At 38.3% G+C, this 25,995-nt stretch overlaps 2 protein-coding genes across 17 annotated transcripts in view; both read left to right on the plus strand.

Annotated features, from left to right (window-relative positions):
- CARF (calcium responsive transcription factor) overlaps window positions 1-7,105 on the plus strand; it is a 99,487-nt gene extending 92,382 nt beyond the window's left edge. For 5 of the 9 annotated variants that reach the window (XR_011502992.1, XR_011502999.1, XR_011502990.1 and 2 more), the window contains one exon: window positions 6,967-7,105. The gene's annotated coding sequence lies outside the window, so the exon portion shown is untranslated. The remainder of the gene's footprint in view (window positions 1-6,966) is intronic. The other 4 variants (XR_011502991.1, XR_011502989.1, XR_011502998.1 and 1 more) reach the window with 1 other exon arrangement.
- NBEAL1 (neurobeachin like 1) overlaps window positions 7,008-25,995 on the plus strand; it is a 153,571-nt gene continuing 134,583 nt past the window's right edge. For 3 of the 8 annotated variants that reach the window (XM_044768402.2, XM_044768408.2, XM_044768410.2), the window contains exons 1-2: window positions 7,896-8,101; window positions 8,929-9,211. In XM_044768402.2, the coding sequence (XP_044624337.1) occupies window positions 9,161-9,211 (51 nt within the window). In that variant the 5' untranslated portion in view covers window positions 7,896-8,101; window positions 8,929-9,160. Of the gene's footprint in view, window positions 7,245-7,623; window positions 7,830-7,895; window positions 8,102-8,172; window positions 8,603-8,928; window positions 9,212-25,995 lie in introns of those variants that run through there. The other 5 variants (XM_044768406.2, XM_044768407.2, XM_044768403.2 and 2 more) reach the window with 5 other exon arrangements.

Genomic DNA, 25,995 nt, shown 5'->3' on the forward strand with positions numbered 1-25,995 from the left:
ACCATTTTCAAATAACCAGAGCATTCTGTTCTTTTAAAAAAGTCCAGCCATTAAGAGAAATTATTTCACCAGAGCCTAAACTACTGGGGCTTTATCAGAGCCTAACTGATCTGGGGGAAGGGAAATACCCAACTCCAGCCCACTCTAGCCATCCTGTCTCACCTAAAGGGGGAAAAATCTGAGAAGAACTGTGGAGTTCACTGTTCATATGTACAGGCTCACTGAAAGACTGAGACCTAATCATAGAACTAGGCAAAGCTTCTCCTCCCCTAACACCTCACATTACTAAAGGCCTATTTACTGCAGTTCATTTTACCCAGTACATCATGTCTGGCTATTAAAAAAATTACAAGGCATACTCAAAGGCAAAAACACAGTTTGAAGAGAAAGAGCAAGCATCAGAACAAGACTTATATATGGCAGGGATTTGAGAATTATTGTACAGGGAATTTAAAGCAATTATGATTGATATCCTAATGGCTCTGATAGATAAAGTAGACAGCATGCAAGAAGAGATGGGCAATGTAAACAGAGAAATGGAAATTCTAAGAAAGAATCAAAAAGAAATGCTATACATCAAAAACACTGTAATAGAAATGAAGGATGCCTTTGATTAGTAGACTGGATGTGTCTGAGAAAAGAATCTTTGAGCTTGAGGATATATTAATAGAAACTTCCAAAATGGAAAATCAAAAAGAAAAAAAGACTAAAACCCAGAAAAAAATATCCAAGAACTGTGGGACAACTACAAAAAGTGTAATATGTGTAATGGGAATACCAGAAGGAAAAGAAAGAAAGGAACAGAATAAATATTTGAAGCAATAAAGACTGAGAATTTATCCAAAGTAATGACCAACACCAAACCACAGATCCAGGAATCTCAGAGAACACCAAGCAGGATAAATGCCTAAAAAGGTACACCTTGGCATAGGGATATCATATGCAAATGTTAGAAAATCAAAGATAAAGAAAAATCTTGAAAGAAACTAGAGAGAAAAAACACTTTACTTATAGAGGAGCAAAGATAAAAATTACCTCTCACTTCTCTTCAGAAATCATGCAAACAAGTAGAGAAGGGAGTAAAATATTTAATGTATTGAGAGAAAAAAAACCAACCTAGAATTCTGTACCTGGTAAAATTATCCTTCAAAAGTGAAAGAGAAATAAAGACTTTCTTAGACAAACAAAAATTGCGGGAAATTGTTGCCAGTAGACTTGCCTTGCAAGAAATGTTAAGAAGTTCTTCGGAGAGAAGGAAAACAATATAGGTCAGAAACTCAGATCTACATAAAGAAAGGAAAAGTATCAGAGAAAGAATAAGTGAAAGTAAAATAAAAACTTTTATTTTTCTTATTCTCAATTGATCTAACAGATTGTTCAAAATAATAATAGCAACAATATATTCACTTATGCACACTTAGGTATATAAGTGCACATATCTGCTTATGTTTAAGTGAAGTGAATGACAGCAATGATACAAGGGACAGGAGGCAGGAATTAAAAACATTTTCTTATTATAAAGTTTTTGCAATACCCGTGAAGCAGTGTAGGGTTATTTGAAAGTGGGCTTAGATTTGTTGTAAATGTATATGGCAAACTCTAGGGCAACCACTAAAAAAAGAAGTATAAGTAATATGCTAAGAAAGGAGAGGAAATGGAATCAAATAAAATGCTCCATTAAAACCACAAAAGGAAGAGCCAGCCCCAGTGGGCTAGCAGTTAAAGTTCGGCATGCTCCACTTCCATGGCCCTGGTCGGTTCCCAGGTGGGGAACCACACCACTGGTCTGTCAGTAGCCGTGCTGTGGCAGTGGCTCATATAGAAGAACCGGAAGAATTTACAACTATATACAACTATGTACTGGGGCTTTGGGGAGGAAAAAGGGGGGGGGGAAAAAAAAGGAGGAAGATTGGCAAGAGATACTAGCTTAGGGTGACTCTTCCCCTAAAAGAAAAACAAAAACAAAAAAGCACAAGAAGTAAGAAAAAGTGGAAGAAAAAAATAGGAACAAATAACAAGGGCAACGAATAGAAAACAGTAACAAATATGGTAGATATTAATCCACCTATATCAATAATCACTTTAAACATCAATGCTCTAAATACGCTATTTAAAAGACAGAAATTATCAGAATAGATCAAAAAACAAGACACAACTATATTTTGTCTATAAGAAACCCACTTTAAATATAAAGACATATATAGATGAAAAGTAAATTGATGGAGAAAGATAAACCATGCTAACGCTAAACAAAAGAAAGTGGGGATAGCTATATTAATTTTAGACAGAGCAGGGAAAGTTTTGAGCAAGGATAAAAAGGGGCACTACATAATGATAAAGGGGCAAATTTTCCAAGAAAACATAATTCTTAATGTGTATGCTTTTAACAAGTGAGCATCAAGATACATGAAGAAAAACTGATAGAAATGCGAGGAGAAATAGATGAACCCACTATTAGAGTTGGAGATTCCAACTATACCAGAAATGGACAGATCCGGCAGGCAAACATAAGGTCATAGTTGAAAACAGAACCATCAATCATACAGGATATACTTGATATCTATTGACTCCTTCACACAACGGCAGAATATACATTCTTCTCAAGCTCACATGGAACATTCACCAAGATAGACCACATTCTGAGCCATAAAACACACCTTAACAAATTTAAAAGAATAAAAATTATACAGCATCTCCTCTCAGACCACAATGGAATTAAACTGGAAATCAGTAACATAAAGATAGTTGGAAAATCCCAAAATACTTGGAAATTAAACAACACACTTGTAAATAACACATGCTGAAAGAAGAAATCTCATAATAAATAAAACATTTTGAACTAAATGAAAGTGAAAATACAACTTATTAAAACTTGTGAGATGTGGTAAAGGCAGTGCTTAGAGGGAAATTTATAGCATTGAATGCACATATTAGAAAAGAAGAACAATGTGAAATCAATCAGCTAAACTTCCACCTTAGGAAACTAGAAAAAGACGAGCAAGAAAAGAAATAATAAAAATTAGAGCAGGAATCAATGAAATTGAAAACAGGAAATCAATATTGAAAGTCAATAAAACCAAAGCTGTTTTTTGGGAAAAGATCAATAAAATTGACAAGCTTCTAGCCAGGCTAACTGAAAAGGTATGGACAGAAGGGAGACGACCAGGACAGAATTTACGAAAGGGAAAGTCAAAGAGCAAAAAGTTGTCCATACGTCCCTAACTCTGTCCAAGGGAAACTGTTCTGTCTCACACAAATGAGTATCTGCCTCCGTTGGCAGATTGCCCATAGAGGGAATGATTGCCTGCAGTTTATTATACAGGATGTCACTACTTATCAAGTTAATCTGCTTAATTTTACTTTCTCTGGATCATGATGAAAAAGCAACTCTGAGATTATAATTTCCCTCTTTATATAGTTCTTTCTATGGGGAGATAGTGGCCTGACTGAGAGACATGAGTAGTCCAATTGACTTGGCAGATGTAATTTTTGTTGTTAATTTAGTAACCTTCTAAGGTTATATCTGGTGAGGTGAACTGAAACTCCTAACCTTGCCATCAGATGAGAAACTCTTTGAACACAGGACCACCCAGTGGATTTAGGCAGGGCCATTTCAGTTCATGAGTATGCCTTTTGTCATGAAAATCAGGCCAGAAACATGATTTTAATATAACAAGGCTATGTTGTGTTGGAAGGCTGCTGGGTAACAGTCTTATTAAGAAAATGTGTTCTCCTGGTGGCAAATGTGTTTACCTTGAGGTGTGTCTGGAGAAAAAGTGGCCATAGCTTCACTGGTGGAGAGATGCCTAAGTGCTGTTGAAGGACCCACTCATAAAACCAAACCTTATCCCCACTCCCAGGCGCCATCAGAGGCCTCAGCAGAGGAAAACTGTTGGCATCTAGCTGACACCTAGATGCCATCTAAATGCAACAGAATTTGATGGACTCAAGAAGGTGCTGGAGTTCTCACTTTCTTATTCTGTGAGCATAATGGAGACATTCAAGGGGAACAGCTTAAAGATAGGACTTTGGGGAGGGGCACATGGAAAACTGACGAGAATTGGGAGAGCAAAGGGAACAGGGATTGTCCAGGAGACACATCTTATTTAAACCTATGCAGTAAGGTATTGTGATTGTTTCCTTGTATGTGGTATAAGGAAAGGAATTAACCAGATCCATACTCCTGATCTCCCCTGACTCTCGCTATATAGCTTTAGGAGACTCGAAATCTTCAGCAAAAGAACTGCTTATGCTCCACTGCAATCCAGTGTGTATTTTGTCTGAAGGAAAGGGAAAGGAGATATTAGACTGGGATAATCCTTGTTCACAGAAGTGTGATGGGCACCAGCCTACCCCATTATTAGAATTATTAGGTGGGAAAGAGAATCAACTGGCAGATTCCTCAGAGACAATATGGATAAGTTCCCTGACTTTCTCCTCTTCAGTGCATAGCTAGAGACCTCCTATGGGACAGAAAGGAGGGACCTGCCACACAGATTACATGCATTAGTCCTTTGTGAGTTTACTAGAGTAAGTCAGTGCCCTGGAGTCTTCTTACTGGTGGCAAAGCTGCCACCATGACGTAGATACTAAAACAAAATACTGCCGTCCTTTATGTCCCAGCAGGAACTATCATGTGTCATCCCAGATAATATGTTTATCTCTTCCTAGCTGTAACTACAAAACTGCCATACGTGAGAATTCAGAGAATTCAGTTGGTTTAGTTTTGTGTCAAAGACTACATCTCTTCAGTACCTGTGTCACTAGTCACAAGGGGAAGGTAAAGATGAGAATAGATGGATGAATCCATGTAACTCTATCAGTACTACCTCCCAAACAAAGCAGAATGCATCTTCTATTAACTCTGGGAACCTTAATACTCAAAATGTGGACTGTGGATCAGCAGCATTGGCGTCACCTGGGAGCTTGATAGCCCGCTGACCCACTGAATCCCAGACCTACTGAATCAAAAGCAGCATTTTAGCAAAATCCCCAGGTCCTGTGTGTGCACTTGAAAGTTGGAGAAGAAATGTGCACAACAATATTATCACCTTTGTTTATGGACAACATATTTATGAGTTTTTGAAATAATTTTACAAATTGATTAAATTTATGGATTTTTTTTTAAGATTTTATTTTTCCTTTTTCTCCCAAAGCCCCTCGGTACATAGTTGTGTATTTTCAGTTGTGGGTCCTTCTAGTTGTGGCATGTGGGATGCCACCTCAGCATGGCTTGATGAGCGGGGCCATGTCCGAGCCCAGGATCCGAACCAGGGAAACCCTGGGCTGCCGTCGCGGAGCACGGGAATTTAACTGCTCGGCCACGGGGCCGGCCCCTAAATTTATGTTTTATATTGCTATTCTTATGATGAGTCCAATATGCTGTAAACTAACAGTTTGTAGTGGGAGGAAAACTGGAGGTGGGATAGTACAGAGACATATAGTGAAACAGGTAATTTATTTCTTTCACTAAATAGTCTGCAAATATTTATTGAGCTCCTACTGTGTCTAAGGCACTATTCAAGGACCTGAAAGTATAGCAGTGAACAAAGTCCCTATTTTCATGTTACTGACATCTTACTAGGGGGGCACTCACAATGGACAAAGAAATTACATGTCAGCTGAGAAGTGCTACAGTGAAGAATAGAGGCAGGGAGAAAAGGGGATGCTATTTTCTAAAGAATGAAGGAATCCTTCGTGGATGTCTTAGTCTGTTTGGGCTGCTACAACAAAATACCACAGACTGGGTGGTTTATAAACAGAAATTTATTTCTCACAGTCCTGGAGGCTGGAAGTCTGGGATTAAGGTACTAGCATGGTTGGGTAAATGCCCTCTTCTGGGTCCCAGACTTCTCCTTGTATCCTCACATGGCAGAATAGGCTAGGGGGCTCTGTGACATCTATCTTCTAAGAGCACCAATCCCATTCATAAGGGCTCCTCCCTCTTGATCCAAGTATCTCCCAAAAGCCCCACCTCCTAATACCACCACCTTGGGGGTTAGAATGTCAACATAGGAATTTTGGGAGGACACAAATATTCAGAGTATACCAATAAACAAGGTGATTCTTGAGCAGAGACTTGAAGATTGTGTGTGGTCATCTGGAGAAAGAGCATTCCAAGGAGAGGGACAACTTATGTAAAATCCCTGAGACTAGAGTGTGCTTTGTGAACTTGAGGAGCAGCAAGATAGCCATGTGTCTAGAATGAAATAAAGGAAGGCCAGAATAATAGTTGGAGAAGTAAGACAGGGAAGTGGAGGAAAACACAGGTCCTTGCTGTTCATTTTAAGTGGGATGGGAAGCCATCAGAGGGTTTTTAGCTGAGGAGTTACATCTTATTTCTATGTTAAAAGATCACTCTGGTTGCTATGTTGAGAATAATCCATTGGTGGGGAGAGTGCATAGGCAGAGGAGACAAACTGGAAGGCTATTACAATAATCCAGAAAAGATTTAGTGTAATACACATCAGGGTGATAGCAGTGGTGGTGTAGAAAAATGGTTAGATTTCGGAAGTATTTTGAAGATATAGCAGAAAGGATTAGATTGAATGTAAGGAATATGAGAAAGATGGTGAAGATACTTCCTATGTTCTTGGACAGAGCAGCTGAAAAAACGGAGTTGCTAATTACTAAAATGGGGGATCCCAAAGCAAGAGTAATTCCACCCTCTCCCTCCGAAGTTTTCACATGTTAGGTTTTGCATGCCTGCTAGACTACCAAGGAGAGCTGTTGAAAGGCATAATTTGCAAGCAACTAGCACTCGAAATTACTCTCAACTCCGTCACTTTGGAGTGAAAATATTAATAGTAAAGGAATGGGCCTGGCTATTCCAACAAACTTTATGACACTGGAACTTGAATTTAGTCTAATTTTCACATTTCTTGAAATATTATTTTTGATTTTTAAGTAAGTTGCAAGCAGGATGTTCTGCAAAACCTAAACTGTTTATTCTCCAACTCTTTACAGTTTCCTGACTGCTGGTATAGATGAAACAAGATGACACAGTTAATTTTTGAAGATGGGTGATGGGGTTTCCTTATGCTACAGTCATGAGTCGCCTAACATGGGGATACATTGTGGAAATGCATCGTTTTGCGAATTCCTCATTGCCAGAACATCATAGAGTGCACTTACACAAACCTAGATGGTGAAGCCTGCTACACACCTAGGCTATGTGGTTCTAATCTTACGACACCACGGTTGTGTATGTGGTCCCTCCTAGAGCGAAACGCTTCATGTCACAGGTAACTGTAGCTTGCTTTTGTATATGCTTCAAGTTTTTCACAATAAAAGTTTTAAAAATGTTTAAGTGTACCAAACGTTATTATTCTTGTGTCTCTTCCCCTCTCCCTGAAACAGTCCCCCCCGCCCACCCCGCAAGTTGTCTATATCTAGTAAATGCAGTCGTTTTCCTTTTATTTCTTTTCCTGAAAGAGCAAAATCCTTTTGAAGCCCTTAGTGGGGTACGGACTTGACACTTGGCGACGGAAACAGAGCGAGGCCCAAACACGATTAGGGGAAAGGATTTTGGGGGCTGTGGGGGAAGTTGCCTGTTTTTACAATATATACTCCACGGACCAACCTCCTCTTTACAACAAGAACTCAAAACGAATTCCCCTTCAGTTATCCCTGTAGGGCTCCCCGCCCTCAGATGACTCCCGGAAATGACGCCATCAGCCGAGCGCTACGTCTGGCCGTCCCCAGCAGTGGCAGGGCGAGGACGTCAGCACGTCGCTCACCCTACGCGTCCAGCTGGGGAATGACTGACTAGTGGGCCGAGGCTGGCGCCAACCCCAGGTCTGCGGACCCTGTCGACTGCGACTGCGCAGGTATGCTGGGGCGGGGCTTCGGGTCACCCCGCCCCCTCCCATCTGCGCGACCAATGAACAACGAGTGCCCCGGGGCCGGGTAAATCCTCAGAGGCCGGAATGCTTAGCCGAGGGGACGGCCCCGCCCCCGGCCCCTCCCGGCCAGTGCGCCCCGCCTCCCCCTCCCGCCCGCTCTCTAGCTGTGGGGTGACACGGGGCTTCACCGGGGCGGGGGGCGAGGGCAGCGAGTGGGACGTCGGCCCAGCGGCGGCGCGACCCCCGACGTGAGCGCGGTGAGGGCAGCGGGGCGTGGCCAGAGGGGTCGCGCGGCCGAGTCGGAGGGCCGGGGCGCGGGCGTGACGGCGCGGGGGAGTGCGGGGCGGCGTGAGGGGCGAGGTGGACGGGCGTGTCCGGGCGGCCGGGCCGGCGCGGACAGCGGGGCGCGGACGGCGAGCTCGCGTTGCCCGGTCGCCACAACCTCTCTTGGCGGCTGGGCGCCCCTTAGCCTGCCTCGGCTCCAGTCGCCTGGGATGCGAGGAGGGGATTTAAAGGTCCCCGGAACCCCTGGGCGGCTTGCCCGGTGTTTCCCTGCCGGGGCGTGCTCCCTTCTTCTTCCTGGATGGAGAGGTGGGGCCAGGTGGGCAGGTCGCCCGTCCCTCCCTGAGGAGCGTTCGCGCAAACAGATCGGGAATTCCGCCCCCCCTCCCCGCGCCCTGCCGGCCGTCCCGCAGACGTTCCCGCTGGCTGTACGAGGCGGGCTGGAAATTCTAAGGGATTCTCCGTCTTTGAAATATGTCAGTACCAAGTGTGCTTTTTCTTTACGTTTATGGAAAACGTGTGCGCAGGAGCGGCGTCTTGCTGTTACCATCCCTGGACGCCTGCTTGGTCTCGAGGACGCATCTCCGGGTCTGCCCCGGAGGACTCTCACTTGGTCGGGGAGAGTGTCAGCTCTGAGGTTTTCCTGAAACCCCAGTTCCTATGAAATTTAGTCAATCAGTGCAAAAGCGTAGCCGGTTGGTTGTGGGACGTGGAGTAGACAAATCACTAGTTCTGATAAATCTGAAATTTTTGATATGGCCTCTTTTTCTAGCCATCCTTTGCGTATTTTTGTCTTTCGCAGATTTATCTAATTGCCCAGCTACCGCTGATGAAGATAAGTTGGAGAAACTGCTGAAACCGAATTTTATTGACCAGAAGACAAGTCCGTTTGTTTCACTTCTTTTTGTTTTCCCTGCTGCTTTGAGCTTTACTGTAACGGCTGAAAAACTTGGAAAATAAAATGAACATGCTGTGGTCTTGAACATAACTTTTTTTTTTTGAGGAAAAATTAAAGTGCCTGACTGAAAGCCAGAATGGCATCCAGAGAGAGGCTCTTTGAACTTTGGATGCTTTATTGTACGAAGGTAAATGCTTTCCTTTTTATTTCTAAGTTAAAATACTCTGTTGTAAAATTTTGTGGCTGTCCTTATCAATTTATTTGCTGGATAAAAGCATATTTATTCAAGTAATGACCGCAAATTTAAAAAATGGGATTTTCTGTTTTCCACTTTTTCGAGTTCATACATACACACAATATTTGCATGAAGTTAAAAACTGGAGGGTGTGGTTTTTATTTGCTATTTGTCTTCAGTGATCGCAAGATTATATAAGTGAAACTATGACCTTAAGGGAAAAATAAAATATTTTTGTTTTGTTTGTGCTTTTCTTTTTCTCCCACAAGTGGGAGTAGGATAGAGATATTTTTAAGAGAAGGGCATTAAGCATTTTTCTCATAATTCACCTTTTAAATTGTATAAAAAAGGTTATTGATTTGAAGTGGTTGCTGTGAGCTTGCCATAACCTTAGCCCCTTGTGAGCAGTCTCATTTAATCCTCACAGCAATACCGCGAGGTGGCCGTTGTTCCCTTTTAATACTGAGAAGGCTGATGCAGAGGTTAAAGGTGCTAGTGAGGAGCAGAACCCAGCACAGAACTCAGTACTGCCTGGTTCACATCCATGCTCCTATCCGTAATGACTCCCTTAATATTTTTTGGTTTTGTCATTCAAAAATAATTTTCATTCCTCTTTTTGTCTTTTGAATTTTTACATGCCGGCTTTGATTCTGGGTTACTGGAGGAGAAGGGTACTACTTAAAAACATGTTTTTCGAGTGAGGAGCTACATTGCTACTTTGAAGATACTGGGAAGGGTCAGAGAAACAGATCTGTAATCTACTGCTTAAGTTACTTTAGGTCTGTGTGGTGAAGTTCTCAAGTCTCAGCTTCCCTTTCTGCATTATCCCTTCAGGCTCCTTTTTTTACTTTCAACTCCTTAAAGAACAAGTTATTTAACAAGTGATCTCAGTTATCTGTAATAGTAAATTTTAGAGATCTCACTGGAATTTTCTTTGACTTCCTGCTTTGGTATTTCTTACAGTTACTGAAGGACATATACTTTGAAATGTTTAAAATGGATTTTTAAAATAGCCTTTAGTCTTGTGTAATTTAATGCCAGAAATGTCTTTTTAAAAATAGACCACTCTTCCAATAAAAAAGGAATCCAATTCACCAGACACTTTTGAGAATACTCACTAACACATGACAGCCAAAAATTAAAATGCATTTTAGTGTGAGTGCCCAGTGGTTTGAAAATGATTTACCTATAATACATCAGACTTACTAGGTTTTACTATTTTCAGAATGATAAAAGGTAAATGAGGTTACCTTGTCTTATTTAGTAGTTATGTTGTTTCTAGGTCGAGTTCATGTTTTATTTAAGTGGCACTGTGCTTATTGAAAAGATAGCATAGTTTGTTGGCATGCAGAGAATTTTATTCTTAATGGCTTTTTTATATAAATGTGAATCTTACTCTTTTATGAAAATGTCTAAGTAAATAAGAAGGCCCTTCATGGTCAGGTTTTGAAACCTCTTCTTGGATAGGAAGATAAATCCCATTTTTATGTTTAATATTTAAATCACTTGTGCACTTAATAAGATTTAAAAATGTTTCCAAAAAAATCGTTATTTAGGATAAGGATTTTATGTTTCACTGGTTCATGAGTAAGCTGCTTGTAAGCTAGATAACAACTTTCTTTTCTTCAAACATCTTGAAAGCAAGTCGTTCCAAATATACATCATAGATTTAACAGTTCTGCTCCCTAGTAAGGGCGATTGCTAAATACCCATTTGTTCTCGCCACTCTCTCCAGCCTTCTTGCTCTCACTCACATATAGCCCTTCAAACCGCCTGTTTTTTTTCACTTGACTAGGTTTTGAGAATTTTCTTTACAGCTTTGATGGGCCTTCAAGCCACTTCAGGACTGCTCAGATCTTTCAACTGAGCTCCCGCTTAAACCTCTTTCTGGGCTTGGAATTGTGGGGTCCAGTTTTAGCTCTGCTGCTGTTTTGTTTTGTGACCTTGAGCAAGACTTACCTCTTTGGGTCTCGGTCTTCTCATTTGTTGAGTAATAGTGTGTGTGTACATGTGTGCTTGTATGAGTGTGTACAGGGAGAATACCTGTCCAACTCACCCTTAAGATTTTCATTTGTTTTGACCTCTGAGGGACATGGAGTTTTTTTGTCCTTATTCTGTGGATTGTCATATAAAACTTTTTAGTTCATTTTTCTTTCTTAAGCTTTTATTATGGAAAATTTCAAGCAGGCACAAAGAGAGAAGAAACTATAGTGAACCCTTTTGTATCTGTCGCCCTGCTTCAGTAACGATCAATTCATGTTCTGTAATGTTTCGTCTGTAACCCTCCACTACCCTGTCTCTACCCTTGGATTATTTTAAAGCAAATCCCAGACAACATGATTTTATCCATAAATATTTAAAAATATATCTATAAAATAAGAACTCCTCTTAAATACAATCGTAATATGATAATTCTTTAAACCATCAAATATCTGGTCAGTGTTCAAACTATGAAACTGGTGGTTTCATAAATGTTTTTTTTCCCTACTGTTTGACTCACTATTTGAACAAAGTATACGTGTCATATTTTGTTGAAAATGTCTGTTAAGTCTCATAGGTTCCCCCTCACCAGGTTCTTTAATTTCTTCTATTTATTTGCTGAGGAAGCTAGGTTTTGACATTAGAGTTTTCCTCAGTCTGGGTTTTGCTGGTTGGATTCCCTTGATTTTAGTTAGTTCTTCCTCTCTGCTGATCTAGAGGCTTGGTTGATTCACGTTCTATTTGGTGGGGGGGAGGCTAGAATCATTCATGGGTATCTTGGCCATCAGTGAGTTTTGCTTGATGCGTTAATTATTTCATTAGGAGGTAGAAAAACTGTGATATTCCAATTCTATTATTTCTTTCTTTATTAGTAGAATATGTATAGAGAAATGTCCCCTCATCAATTATTTGATGACAGTTCCTTAAAGAGAAAGCAGGCAGAATAAATGTTTGATTTTTTACTCTGTTTTCAGAATAATGCCTTGATTTACTAGCATCCTCCCAAGGTGACCAGTTATTTTTCTTGAGTGTCAAGTTTATCTTTAATGATTAAAATTTAAACATTGTCTATCATTTTGCTGCCCTAGTTGGTATGCTATCTGTTCTAGACTTGTACACATAGCTGGTTAAAGAAGGTGACTTTGAAGACTTGTGAAGGTCTGCCTCAGGCAGTAAAGTTGAGACGTTCTCCAGTGCCACAGTGCTAACCTTGGCACAGGTATTCAGAGTGTATTAGCAATAGATCAGTATTAAGGTACCATCATAGTGTTTCTGTGTAATGTGATGTTTTAGAAGTTGCCATTGAGCGTTATAAAAGTTAAGGAGGTATTTAAATAGCACTAGATCAGGGGCCAGCCCGGTGGCACAGCAGTTAAGTTCTCACATTCCGCTTCAGTGGCCCAGGGTTCGCCAGTTTGGATCCCGGGTGCGGACATGGCACCACTTGGCACACCATGCTGTGGTAGGCTTCCCACATATAAAGTAGAGGAAGATGGGCATGGATGTTAGCTCAGGACCAGTCTTCCTCAGCAAAAAGAGGAAGATTGGCAGCAGATGTTAGCTCAGGGCTAATCTTCCTCAAAAAAAAAAAAATGCAGCATTAGATCAGAAATAAACCTTGGGTAACACTGGTTGGTCAAAGGAATACTAAGACTATGTAAATATGTCTTCTACCTGTTAGTCTGGATTGAGTTGCAAGCCTAAATACTAGTGATTAAAGTCCTTTAAGGAGAATTAAAAGAAATTACTGGTTTCCATTTTTAGCACATGGGTCCCTACATATTAAACTTGATACTTGAAAAGATTTTGGGTAAAAAACTTTACAGTTTGTTTTTTTAACCAGACTTTTCAGGTTGACTTTTGACTTTCTCCTTCTAGGAATAGGATTTAATTGCGTTGTTAGAAACATGCGTCTTCCTAGTAGGTTATTTGTTAGCCTCATGTAGTTATTATTACGTCATACAGGCACGATGATTTCTGATCACCCAATGGTCCTGCTCTCTACACATTCTTTCACCAGTGTATAAGACTACTAATTCAAATTACATAATCTGAACTTTTCTTGTCTCCAAGTGGTCATCTCCACCCAGGGTCAAGGATTTCATTAGCAGTGCATTTTATATAGCTCTTATAAGTTAAACATTAATTTGAAGAGGTTTAATCTCGTATCTGGATTTTAGTTCAGTAGTTAACTACTTCTTGTCTGAGCATATTTTCCTTAATTAAGTATAGAAGACAAGTTGATTTATCTTTTTTTTTTAAAGATTTTATTTTTCCTTTTTCTCCCTAAAGCCCCCCGGTACATAGTTGTGTATTTTTAGTTGTGGGTCTTTCTAGTTGTGGAAGTGGGATGCCGCCTCAGCGTGGCTTGATGAGTGGTGCCATGTCTGCGCCCAGGATTCGAACCGGTGAAACCCTGGGCCGCCGAAGTGGAGCGCGCGAACTTAACCACTCGGCCACGGGGCTGGCCCTCTGATTTATCTTTTAATATCTAAAGATTTTAGTTCATATTATCTGTATTAGGCACCATGTTATTCCCCTATCTTGTGACGTTATTTCTTCACTTAGTGTTCTTGTGGTAAGAGAGACAGTGCTGAGAACAATTTTGGTCTCTGTATTATCATACAGCTTTTTGGAAATCGTATATTGCATAGAACAAGACATGTATCATGAAGTCCCTATCTCAACTCCTCTTGAATAGGCAAGAGGATATATTTCTGTTCCATATTTAGCCTTTTGGGAGTGTTACAGTTGGTCACCAGAAGATGCAGAAAAGAAACTGAGCCTCTCAAATTCTTTGATAAGATTATTTTTGTTCTGTCTAGTAGAAATTATCAAATGCTTTAACTTAGTAAAAAGACACAAAGTGACTCAAAAAGCATGACATTTTTGAAATGCGCCAGTGCAGGTTAAGATTCATGGTTCATTTTTGTCATTAGGTTTTTTTTGGGAAGTTCATTTTAATCAGAATCAAGATTTAGTCCCAATTCTGCTTCTGATCTTAAAGACCTGAAAACAGGTTACTGAATTTCTTTATATTTCAGTTTTCTCATCTGTCAAATGGAAAAAATAACTATTTTGTATCTCTTGCAAAGTTGTTGAGAAAAAAAATGAATTGAGTGTATTTGAATGCACTTGTAAGTGTAAAAAATATAAAAATGTAATCCTTATTAATATTAAAATATATACATGAGCATGAGAGTGTGTGCATCAAGATTACTTCCATTTTGCCTTTTATTATATAATAATAGACGGCCATATACTCTTTTTATCAGTAGTGGTGAAGCTGTGCTCATGAATGTCTTAATTTTTAATCTGTATTTATTTTTGCTTTTAAGCATAGTGCTTATGATCCTAATAGCGATTTGAGATTTTTTAATCTTTACTCTAAACCGAGTTTGTTTTGGACTTTGGTGATGCTCCATTTCCTGCTGTTGCCCTTTGTCCTGCTAAATCTGGAATATGACTGAAATAGATAGTTTTGCAATGAGCTCAGAATAAACTTCCTTTTCAGAATAAAAGTTCTGCTTCATAAAGAAAATAAAATTTCAAGGTGTTTTATTCAGATCAAAAGGCAAGTACCTCTTTTCATACATAGATTTGGAAAAAATGGAATGAACAAATACTCTTCTAATGAGAAAATTATAATTTATTTGTATAGTTTTGGTTATAATTCTTAGTGAAGCTTTTAGTAACATGAACCAATATGCATCAACCTTTATAATTTAACCCATGTTTAATAAGTCTCTGGTATGTGCAAAGTGGCTCTTTACTTTCTGTGGCTTAATAATGACTTTGAATGTAAGGAAAGTAATGTTTGACTCTAAGCGAAACAAAACAGAATCTAAGCGAAACAAAACAGAATCGTTAGCTGCTCAGGCCTAGTGGTTGCCAATTAACGTGTTCGTTTTAGAAGGTTAGGTGTGAAAGCCAGGTATGCATATTTTGTATCAATAGACATGGGAGTAGCCCTTAGGAAAAGAATAGTACCTTTGTGGTTTGACTTGAGGAGCTTTTGCAGTACTCTAAAAAGTTGATGAGATGCATGAAAATGTCTTATTTCCTTTTGAATATCAAAATTTAAGTTTCTCTGATAGAAGATAGAATTGATAGCACTTAAATGTATAGATGTGAAACATGAGGGCAAAGGCAGAATCTAAAATGATTCTCAGGGTTTTTTGTTTTGGAAACTAGTTCTTGGTCATCCCACTCACCAGGTTAGCTAGCACAATTTCACTAGGTTTTCAGCTAAACATGTGAGTTCAGATGCCTGTGGGTCATCTAGTTAGAGAGATACCCCATTTAAGGGTGTTCACAAGGGCACCTTTATTTCTGTGCTGGAAATAAAGATTTGAGAGTCATATTGGCAATTATTGAAGAGTTAGATGAACATTAGAAGAGAAGAGGGTCAAAGTCAGGGAGTCCTGGAGACCATTGTCATTTAAGAAGAGAATAGAGGAGGAAGAGTTTGTAAGGAGTTTGAATGGAAGGAAAATCAAGAGTGAGTGTTTGTCTCAGATAGTGGAGGGCTGTTATAGAGAAGGGAGTAGTCAGTAGTGTCAAATTCAGCATAGCAGTGAAGAAAAGCATTATGGAGCATGTGTTGGATTTGACAGTTAAGAGATTATTGGTAGCTTTAGCAAAATAATTCTAAAAAGAGTGGGGGAGAAGGTGTTAAAAATGCAAGTCCCATTTTATTAAATTTTAAATTAAATTTAAGATTTAAAATTATTGCCAAACTGCTATTAGAGTTTTTGAATGTTTACTCTTGACTTTTGTACTTATCTGGCCAAGGACCTTTATTGGTCTGTGTACCACACTTTGTGTGGTAGTACTCCAGAGCCTCTGAAAAATTTCAGATTGCCAAGAATCCATCTATAATTTGAAAAATACTGCTCTACAAATTGAACAGTCACTGATGGTCACTTGGTACCAATACAAATGTGACTACTGCAATGGAGTATTAGTTACAGGTTAGTCAATTGTAATATGCTTAAATTAATTCAAAAATTAATAGAAATGAGAACAAAAGTTTAAAAATTCTTGTGTGGACCTTATGGACTTGGAAAATATTTCTGATAATCCCCAGGGTTCTTGAACCCCAGTTTCAGAAGCGTAAGCCTTGATCATTATCTGACATGCTGCTGCTACTTGGCCTTTTCTATGTCTGCGTTTTCCCATTGCAGAATTACCTGGCCAGTTTACTACAAGGGAGTGAAAAATTGGGGCCAAGTATCCAGTCTACCACAGTCTGATTTCTTGATTACAAATTATTCTTATCCCTCCCATATGCAAAATCTACTTCCTGTCCATCTTGGGAACTCGAAAAGTCTTATCCCATCATATCAGTCTTGAAACCCAATATATATTCCCAGGCATGGACCTATGTACCACTCATCATGCCATGCTGTTTGCACGTTAGTTACTGTCATTTTATCTCTTGAATTTTATATTTTCCTCTTTTTTTAAAATAAACTTTATTTTAGAGCAGTTTTAGTTTCACAGCAAAATTGAGCAGAAAGTACTGAGAGTTCTGTGTACCTCCTGTCCCCACATGTGCACAACCTTCTCTGCTGTCGACATCCCGCTCGACAGTGGTACCTTTGATCACTCGACTGACTTCCCACAAATGCTTGAACCAGAGATTGCTTGACCTGTCCACTGTGTGAAAATCCAAGATGAACACAAAATTAACACAGCAAGACATATTATACCTAACGTTCCAACATTCCAGCTGTTGACCTTTTTAAGCCTTGCTCATTTTAACTGTGTATTTTCTACACTATATTAATCAAACCTGGAACTTCATTAGAGTAGTTATCTGAATGAATAGTTATTTAAAATTTAAGAAATATCTAGAGTAAAATTTGCAGTCTTTCTCACTAGGGATCGGTGTATTCTAAGCCTGTTTTTACATAGAGACCTCTATTAGAATATTGCTGCTTTTCTTTGTGTTAAAATGGCTTCCAGACCTTTCCTGGATGTGACCGGCTTTCCTTTCATCAGAATTTTGTATCATCCATTTCATTGAACATCTTAAAGCTGGCAGGATAGTAAGGCATTATGAGGCTAAATCTTAGTGAAAGCAGGAACTTAGGTAGATGGAGAATGGAAGCTACTTTTCCTGGTGTACTTGAACTTTTGTTTTCACAGCCTTGTGGATGGACAGAAGTCAAAGCCAAGGGACTAACCAGAGCAAGACGTCTAATAGATTTTCCCTTATGATCCCAAAGGCATACACTCTTGGGGTGAGAATGAACTAGAAGCAAACCCACCTCACTCTCCCACCCTAAGTTGAGGACTTTAGGGAGAAGTGCCTTTGTTAAGCAGAGCAGAATGGTGAAAAGTCCCTGAGAAGATGTTACCACAAGTTGATTCTTTCATGGATTTGCAAATCAAATTCACCTTTCTTCTAGAGAAGTTCCAAAAAGCAAATGCAAGTCCCTCTGGAAGAAGAAACCTTCAGTGTAGATACTAAATATTTTTTCAGATTGCAGCTTAATATCTCAATTCATGATGTATGAATCAACCATACCAGGCTCTCATTACTTTGAAATTTCTTTCATGTTTCCAAAGACTTTGGCAGATTCTCTTATCTTCATTTGCATTGATTGGCATATGATAGATAATTCTTTTGAATGTATTTCAGTTTCAGCTGTTTGAGGTTATCTCCCATTCTCAAGTTTGTAAAGCACTTGGCTGTTGCTTTGGAAGAAAATAGAAAATTCTGATCACTTCTACAGTAATGAATATTTGCATCATTAATGTCAATTATACCCTGCTGCTCTGTTTTCATGCCTTTCTGTGTACACAATAACTTCGTTTTATGGCCTAATCGCAGTATAATTTTTTGAAGACATTATGAACAGCAATTAAACTCAACATGTTATAGTATCAACTGTGCACATAAATCTAGCAGAGAGACATCAATATGAACACCGATTACCAGTTTTGCATAGGCAATGACAAATATGTCATAACAGCGACCTCTCTCAGAGCAATTGCAAGATGCATTTTGATTTCAGAGATGCCAAAATGTAAAAGTATATATAGAGAGAATCAAGAATATGATATAGAAAGTGACCTAGCAGTTTCAAAAAAGAAATAGAATACCTCGAAATAGAAAAAAAAACCAATAATGATCATTAAAAACCAATGAATGGGGTTAATAGGAGTTTAGACAGCTGAAGAGAATTAGAGAATTGGAAGGGAGATCACAAGAAGTCTTTTAGAATACATCCTAGGAAGTCAAAGAGATGGAAAATATGGAAGGAAGGTTAACAGATAGGAAGGATAGTGTGAAAAGGTTTAATACATGTTGAGGGAAAGAATGAAACAAATGTAATATTCAAGAGGTTACAGATGAGAACTTTCCAGGACTGATGCAAGTCCAGTGAATCTCAAGGAAAATAAAACAAATTCCATACCAAGATACATCTGGTGAAACCATAGTGGTTTTGCAGGAAACCAAAGAGAAAAATTTCAAAAGCTGCCAGAGAAAAAAAGATTATCTTCAAAGGGATGACAGATTAATAGCTAATTTTTCAGTAATAATGATGGAAGGGAATGGGTAGTAGAAATAAAGCCACTTTCAGGAAAACGAAAACAGTTCAATTTACTGGGAAAATGTAACAATTTGAAATTTGTGTGCAGCTCATAACATAGTCTCAAAATGAATAAAGCAAACATTGACAGAACTACAGAGAAATGAACATATGACAGACATAGTAGGTTTTTTTGCTATTAACATGTTTCAGTAGGCTTTTTTAACACATTTTTTCAGTAATTCATAGAATGAACAGACAATCAGTAAAAGTACAGAAGATTTAAAATGATAGGATTAATGTATTTGATGTTAGGAATTTATTTTGAACACAGTGCCCAACATACATTCCTTTCAAGCACACACATTTAAAAAAATGGTAATATAGCAGACCATAAAGCAAATTTCAACAAATTTCAAATGATTGAAGTAATAGAGTGTGTTTTCTGACAAGAATGTACAGTCACATGTCACTTACCAACAGGGATATGTTCTGAGAAATGCATCATTAGGCGATTGCATCATTGTGCAAACATCATAGAGTGCACTTCGCAAACCTAGATGGCATAGCCTGCTACACCACTAGGCTGTGTGGTACTGATCTCATGGGACCACCGTCATCTATGCAGTCCGCCACTGAACATCGTCATGCGACATGACTCTAGTTAAGGAAGAAATCAATAGCAAAAAGATTGAAAAAAATGTTTGGAAGCCATGAAATAGACTTCCAACTAAACCTTTGATTAAAGAATAAGTAATAAAGGAAAATTAGAATTTTTTTGGAACTGAATGATAAAAGTATTTGCATTTTAGAACTTGATCGGGGGCAGCTATAGCATTACTTAGGAAAATTTATCGCTTTAAATAAGTACCTTTAGAAAAGAAAAAAGGTTAAAATTTAATGAATTAGTCATGTATGGCAGCCAGCCTTCGAGATCTCCACCTCTTGGTAGTCACACCCTTTTATACTCCTCTCCTGCATTGTACCAGGGTTCTTCTGTGAGCAATAGAATTTGGCAAAAGTGTTGGTATGTCATTTCTGAAGTTAGAACAGACACTGTTGTTTCCATCTCAGTTACTCCTTTTTTCCTGGGTCATTTGCTCTGGGAGAAGCCAGCAGCTGTGTTGTGAGCAGCCAGCCCTATGGAGAGGCCCATGTTATGAAGAACTGACACCTTGCCAACACCATGTGCGTGACGTTGAAAGTGGTTCTTCCAGCCCACCGAGGCTTTGCCGTGACTGCAGCCCTAGCTGACATCTTCATTACAGGCTCATGAGAGACTCTGAGCCGGAACCACCCATCTAAGCTGCTTTTGAATTCTTGACCCTAAAAACCTGTGAGATGGTATTTGTTGTTTGAGCTCCTAAATTTAATTTGTTATACAGGAATAGATTATTAATATATCATCCATTTCAAGAAGATAAGAACAAGATAAACCCAAAGATAATAGAGTGAAGGAAATTATAACTTTTTATATGAAAATTCTCAGATTTATCAGTTGTTGCAGAAAACATACATATATAAGAAGGTTGACATGTATTAAGGAATATGTTTAATATACGTTATTCATTATATAACATCTTGGGATGAATGGCATAAACGTAATCTGTATCTGGATATAATCTTAACATCTGGAAGTGAGATCGAGTGTAAATTTATACCTCTTGTGAAAATCCTTCTAGTGGTCATGGTGGTATTATAAGGAAATTTTAAGGTTTGTTGCAGAATTTACTCATTTATAAAATACTGGATCTATGAAATGATGATCATTAGCTTCTGACGTCACAAAAGAGATAACCAGATATGTGCCTTCTGAAGGACGTATATAACAACACGTGTGTAGTATTTTTTGCCAAAAAGTTGAACCTAAATCTGATAGTCTCTAGATCTACTAATTCGTAGGAAATACAGAGGACTGAGGAACATGTTAAATGGCATAAAGATATGCGGTCATGGAGTCAGCAAAATCCCTGATGTGAGAAATACTACACCACAAATGAGCCAGTGTCTTCAGCAGATAAATTAGGGCAAAAATGGAATGTAATAGAAACCTTTAGGTTTAAAAGGACTTAAAAGATATGTCAACCAATTGTAATTTATGGACTTTATTTGGGTCCTCATCAAACAGTTAAGAAAGGCATTTATGAAGAAATCAGGAAAATTTGAACACTGATATTAAGGAACTATTAATTTTTTTAGATGTGATAATAGTCATATTTTAAAAGATATCTTTTAGGGATATATATTGAAATATTTGTGGATGAAATGATACGATAGCTGGGTTTGCTTCAAAATAATCCAGTGGAGGATGGGGATATAGGTGAAAGAATGTGGATTATGCATGATTTGATAATTGTTGAAGCTGAGTCATTATGCCATTCTGTCTACTTTTATGTATGTTGGACATTTTGTATAATAAAATCCTTTTAGAAAGAGCAGAAATTAATAAAATAATGAACTTAATGGAAAGGATCAATCAAATTAAAAGATGCTTCTTTGGTTAATGAAATTGAGTCAGGAAGATAAGGTTTGTGTTTATATATGTTTTGGAAATTTCATCTTGTATCTGCCCCTTCCAATGCCATTTGTAAGGCATGTTTCATCTTAAAGATAACATATTGTTAAAAGCCCTGTTTAATTTTGCTTGACTAATACTTATAAACTTGATTAAGCACAGCCATCTTTTCTTTTTCTTTTCTACCTTTTCAAATCTGTCCTCATCCAAGTGAGCAGTGCTCCTAAGTCCTTGGTTAGGGCCTGCTGACTTCTCCAGTCCTGCCGTCCTGTGTACCTGTGCCGCTGCTTCCTGTTATTTCCACACTGGAACAGTACCAAATATTGTACCTCTTTGAACATATATTGCTATTTTCTGTCTGGAATTCTCCTCTTCCCTCCTCCCTCTGTGTGAATTTCTGCTTATGATCTGTGAAAACTCTTGAGTAACTATTCAGTTACTTCCAACCTTGACAGAGGTTCTGCACCTGCTTCTTTGTATTATTTCAGTACTTTTCACAACTGCTTTCCTTCTCATGCCGTTTTGCATTTATTTGTTTATGCTTTTCTATTGAAGGAAAAGCACTTTGAATACAAGATTGTAGGGTTTTTTTAATTGAGGTATAATTGACATAAGAGTTTTGTTTGATTTTGTATCCATAGAGTCTAGCACTGTCCTTGGTTGATACATGGTTGGTGTGTACTTACTAAATGTTTTTTGAAGTAGCTAGATTCTATCACAAAAACTTGAGGGCTCGCCTGAAAGTCTAATCACCATTAATAATAGCATTTCTATGGGGGGAATTTATCTTCTTCTGGTAGGATGTTAGAAAATATATTATGAATATATCTGATTTAAGTGAACTTTTAAATGCATCTTATATATAAGTTGGGAGCTGCCCAACATGCTTGAAATATGTATACATATCTAAAAGTTTATAGTTTTAAAATTTGAAGGAATACTACAACTGAAATATCATTGCATGGAGGAAGTAAGGCGTTCTCTCTGTTTTTACCTATAACTCTACCCCTTAAGAACTAGGTAAAATTATATGGATCCCTTAATTCCACTACCTACAAAAGCCTTGCAGCAGGGTAGTGCATGTTATGAGAAGATAAGCCTCCTGTGCTTTTATGAAATTTAAATAATCATGTGTGACTAGTGGCCACTGTATTGGACAGCACATCTCTGTGTTTAGACTTCATACTGTAGTTATGGGGAGCCATTGAAGGTATCTGAGCAGGAGGGAAGAAGAGATGACTAAATTTAAATTGAACAAATCTCATTGGTAGCTGTATGTAGGTGGGTGAAACTGAAGTTAGAAAGACCAGTAGGGAGCTAAATACAGTCCAAATGAAAGGCTGTTTTATGTTAAACAATGGCAGATGAGTGGATGAATATTTGAGTACAAAATCAATAAAGTTGACTTTGTAATTATTTTATAATTGTTTATTTTATTACATTGGACCATGAGCAACTTGATAACAGTCTATATGTTAATAATGGTAGCCAACATGTTTTGAGCATTTGCCTTAGATGTATTATCTCATTTAGTGCTCTTAACAACCCTGTGAGGTAGGAAGTATTATCTTCATTTTATACTTCTGAAGAACAGATCAGAGAGATGAAGTAAATTGCCCAAAGTCACACAGATAGTAAATGCAAAGAGATTTGAGAGGAAAAAGAGTACAATTAAAATCATGTGGCAAGGGGAATCATGAAATATTTAAATATGTTTATGTGTAGCATAGACATTCCTGTTTTGTGGGAGTTTCCTGATTTTGATACATAGTAGGTTATGAAAATACTGTTAATATTTATCAAGCATGTATTACGTGCTGGGCATTGTTCTAAGCCCTTGACAAGTATTAGGTTATTTAATTTTCACAACAATCCTGTAAAGAAAGCTACTGTCATCTTCATCTTTATAGAGGAAGAAACTGATGTGCAAACATAGGATGACTTGTTGAAGAAGGTGGCAGAGCAGGGTTTAGAGTCTAGGTAGTTCGGCCCCAGTGCTCATGTAGTACTTAATACATTTGTGTGCTGTGTGAATAAATAATGTACAAATGGGGAGATAGACCATACTGTGGTGTTTCATATGCCAAACTCTCTTACCCATGAAGGTGACTAAGCTTGCGATTTAGTTAGTGCTGTTTCTGGGTGTGTGGAGCTCTTTCTTTTTATGGCCTTAGGTAGTCAAGTATAGATCTTCTGAAGGTTTTCTCAGGCTGTGTGGAATGGGGCTGTTTTATGTGTTAAATTGTTTATGGCCTTGAGTTTCTGGTCCTGACTAACTTCCTCTTTTCCTCTTTTTGCCCACTAAGCTTCATTTTATTCCTGCTCACAGTTCAAAGACAGTGTAGTGTAGTGGAAAGAGTACAACTCGATTCGGATATCCGTGCATTTAATCGAATAGTAGCTGTGTGACTGTGGACAAGTTACATATCCTTAGAACTTCCTTTTTCTAACCTGTAAAACAGGGAAAATGAAACCTTCTCTGGCTAGTTGTAAGGAGTATGTGGGATGATATATATTTTTGAAATGTCTGCTATAGTATTTAGCACATGGCAGGTGCTCAAAAAACTGTAACTGCCTTCTTACTAAATGAAACATTTCCAAATTTAAGTACCACTTCTTTCTTTACTGTTGCTGAGCTTCGTGGAACTCTGTACTTGCCAAACACTTGGTCGCCCTGACCTTTAGACTTTGAACCAGATACGGAAGAGTTCCTAAATAAACATGAGGAGAAATGCTTTAATTCTTTATGGCATTATGAGACTGTTTTGTGTCTAACCTTTACAGAGAGATAATCCTCTGCTTTCTTAAAAAGGAGCGATGATAAAAGAAACTCCACCTGCCTGTGTTTCTGTGGTCCTATCCTGAATGGATAAACCAGTGAATGAATAAGTGAGTGATATGCTAGTTTGAAATGAAAAAAGCAAGTAATGAAACTCTTGAAAATTTCTCACAAGAGGTACTTATTTTGCTGAAATATTTCCTTCTAGTTTCTCAGTGATGATGTAGATAGTGGCAATTTACGATCTGATTTTGAAACAGTATATTAATAGAAAAAACAAATACACAAAGGGTCAGCAGTTTGTGCATATTCTGGGAACATTCTTTTAGGAATTCTGACTTGTAGTGTAATGCTTTTATTTTAGAGATAAATTACTTGAGTTCCCTTTATCAGAGCAGTGCCTAACCAATGATATTTAATGACTAAGTAAGACTCCTGAGTGTGATGCTGAAATTGACTGAAGTAAAGAAGTGTTAAAGGGGAAGGAAACCAATTTGAGCATCATTTTTAATGATGCAGTTTATATTTAAACAGACATTTCTGAGGAATCATAGTTTTTTTTATTAAGGTCATAATAGTTTCTAACATTGTGAAATTTCAGTTGTACATTATTATTTGTCAGTCACCATATAAATGTGTCCCTCCACCCCTTGTGCCCACCCCCAACCCCCTTCCCCTCTAGTAACCACTAGACTATTCTTTGTCCGTGTGTTAGTTTATGTTCCACATATGAGTGAAATCATACAGTGTTTGTCTTTCTCTCTCTGGCTTATTTCACATAATATAATACCCTCAAGGTCCAACTATGTTGTAACAAATGGGATGATTTTGTCTTTTTTATGCCTGAGTAGTATTCCATTGTATACATGTACCACATCTTCTTTATCCAATCATCAGTCGGTGGGCACTTGGGTTGCTTCTATTTCATGGCTATTGTGAATAATGCTTCAGTGAACATAGGGGTGCATAAGTCTATTTGAATTGTTGATTTCAAGTTCTTTGGATAAATACCCAGTAGTGGGATAGGTGTGTCATATGGTATTTCTGTTTTTAACTTTTTGAGAAATCTGCATACTGTTTTCCATAGTGGCTGCAACAGTTTGCATTCCCACCAGTAGTGTACAAGGGGTTTGCCTTTCTCCACATCCTCTCCAACGTTTGTTATTTTCTGTCTTGGTGATTATAGCCATTCTAACAGGTGTAAGGTGATATCTTAGTGTTGTTTTGATTTGCATTTCCCTGATGATGAGTGTTGTGGAACATCTTTTCATGTGCCTATTGGCCATCTGCATATCTTCTTTGGAAAAATGTCTGTTCATATCCTCTGCCTTTGTGATCGGGTTGTTTTTTCATCTTTGAATTGTGTGAGTTCTTTATATATTTTGGAGATTAACCCCTGGTCAGATATATGATTTGTAAATATTTTCTCCCAGTTGGTGGCTTGTCTTCGTTTTGTTCCTGGTTTCCTTTGCTTTGCAGAAGCTCTTCAGTCTGACAAAGTCCCACTTGTTTATTTTTTTGTTTGTTTCCCTTGTTTGAATAGACATGGTATTCAAAAGATCATTCTAAGACTGCTGTCAGAGAGTGTATTGCTTATATTTTCTTCTAGGAATTTATGGTTTCGAGTCTTGCCTTCAAGTCCTTGATCCATTTTAAGTTGATTTTTGTGTATGATGCAAGATATTGGTCTACTTTCGTTCTTTTGCATGTGGCTGTCCAGTTTTCCCAACACCATTTATTGAAGAAACTTTCCTTTCTCCATTGTATGTTCTTAGCTCCTTTGCTGAAGATTAACTGTCAATAGATGTGTGGTTTTATTTCTGGGCTTTCAATTCTGTTCCAGTGATCTGTGTGTGTTTTTGTACCAGTACGATGCTGTTTTGATTACTATAGTTTTGTAGTCTATTTTGGAGTCAGG

This window comes from Equus asinus, chromosome 4, assembly GCF_041296235.1.
Source record: "Equus asinus isolate D_3611 breed Donkey chromosome 4, EquAss-T2T_v2, whole genome shotgun sequence".
NCBI classification, from domain to species: Eukaryota; Metazoa; Chordata; class Mammalia; order Perissodactyla; family Equidae; genus Equus; species Equus asinus.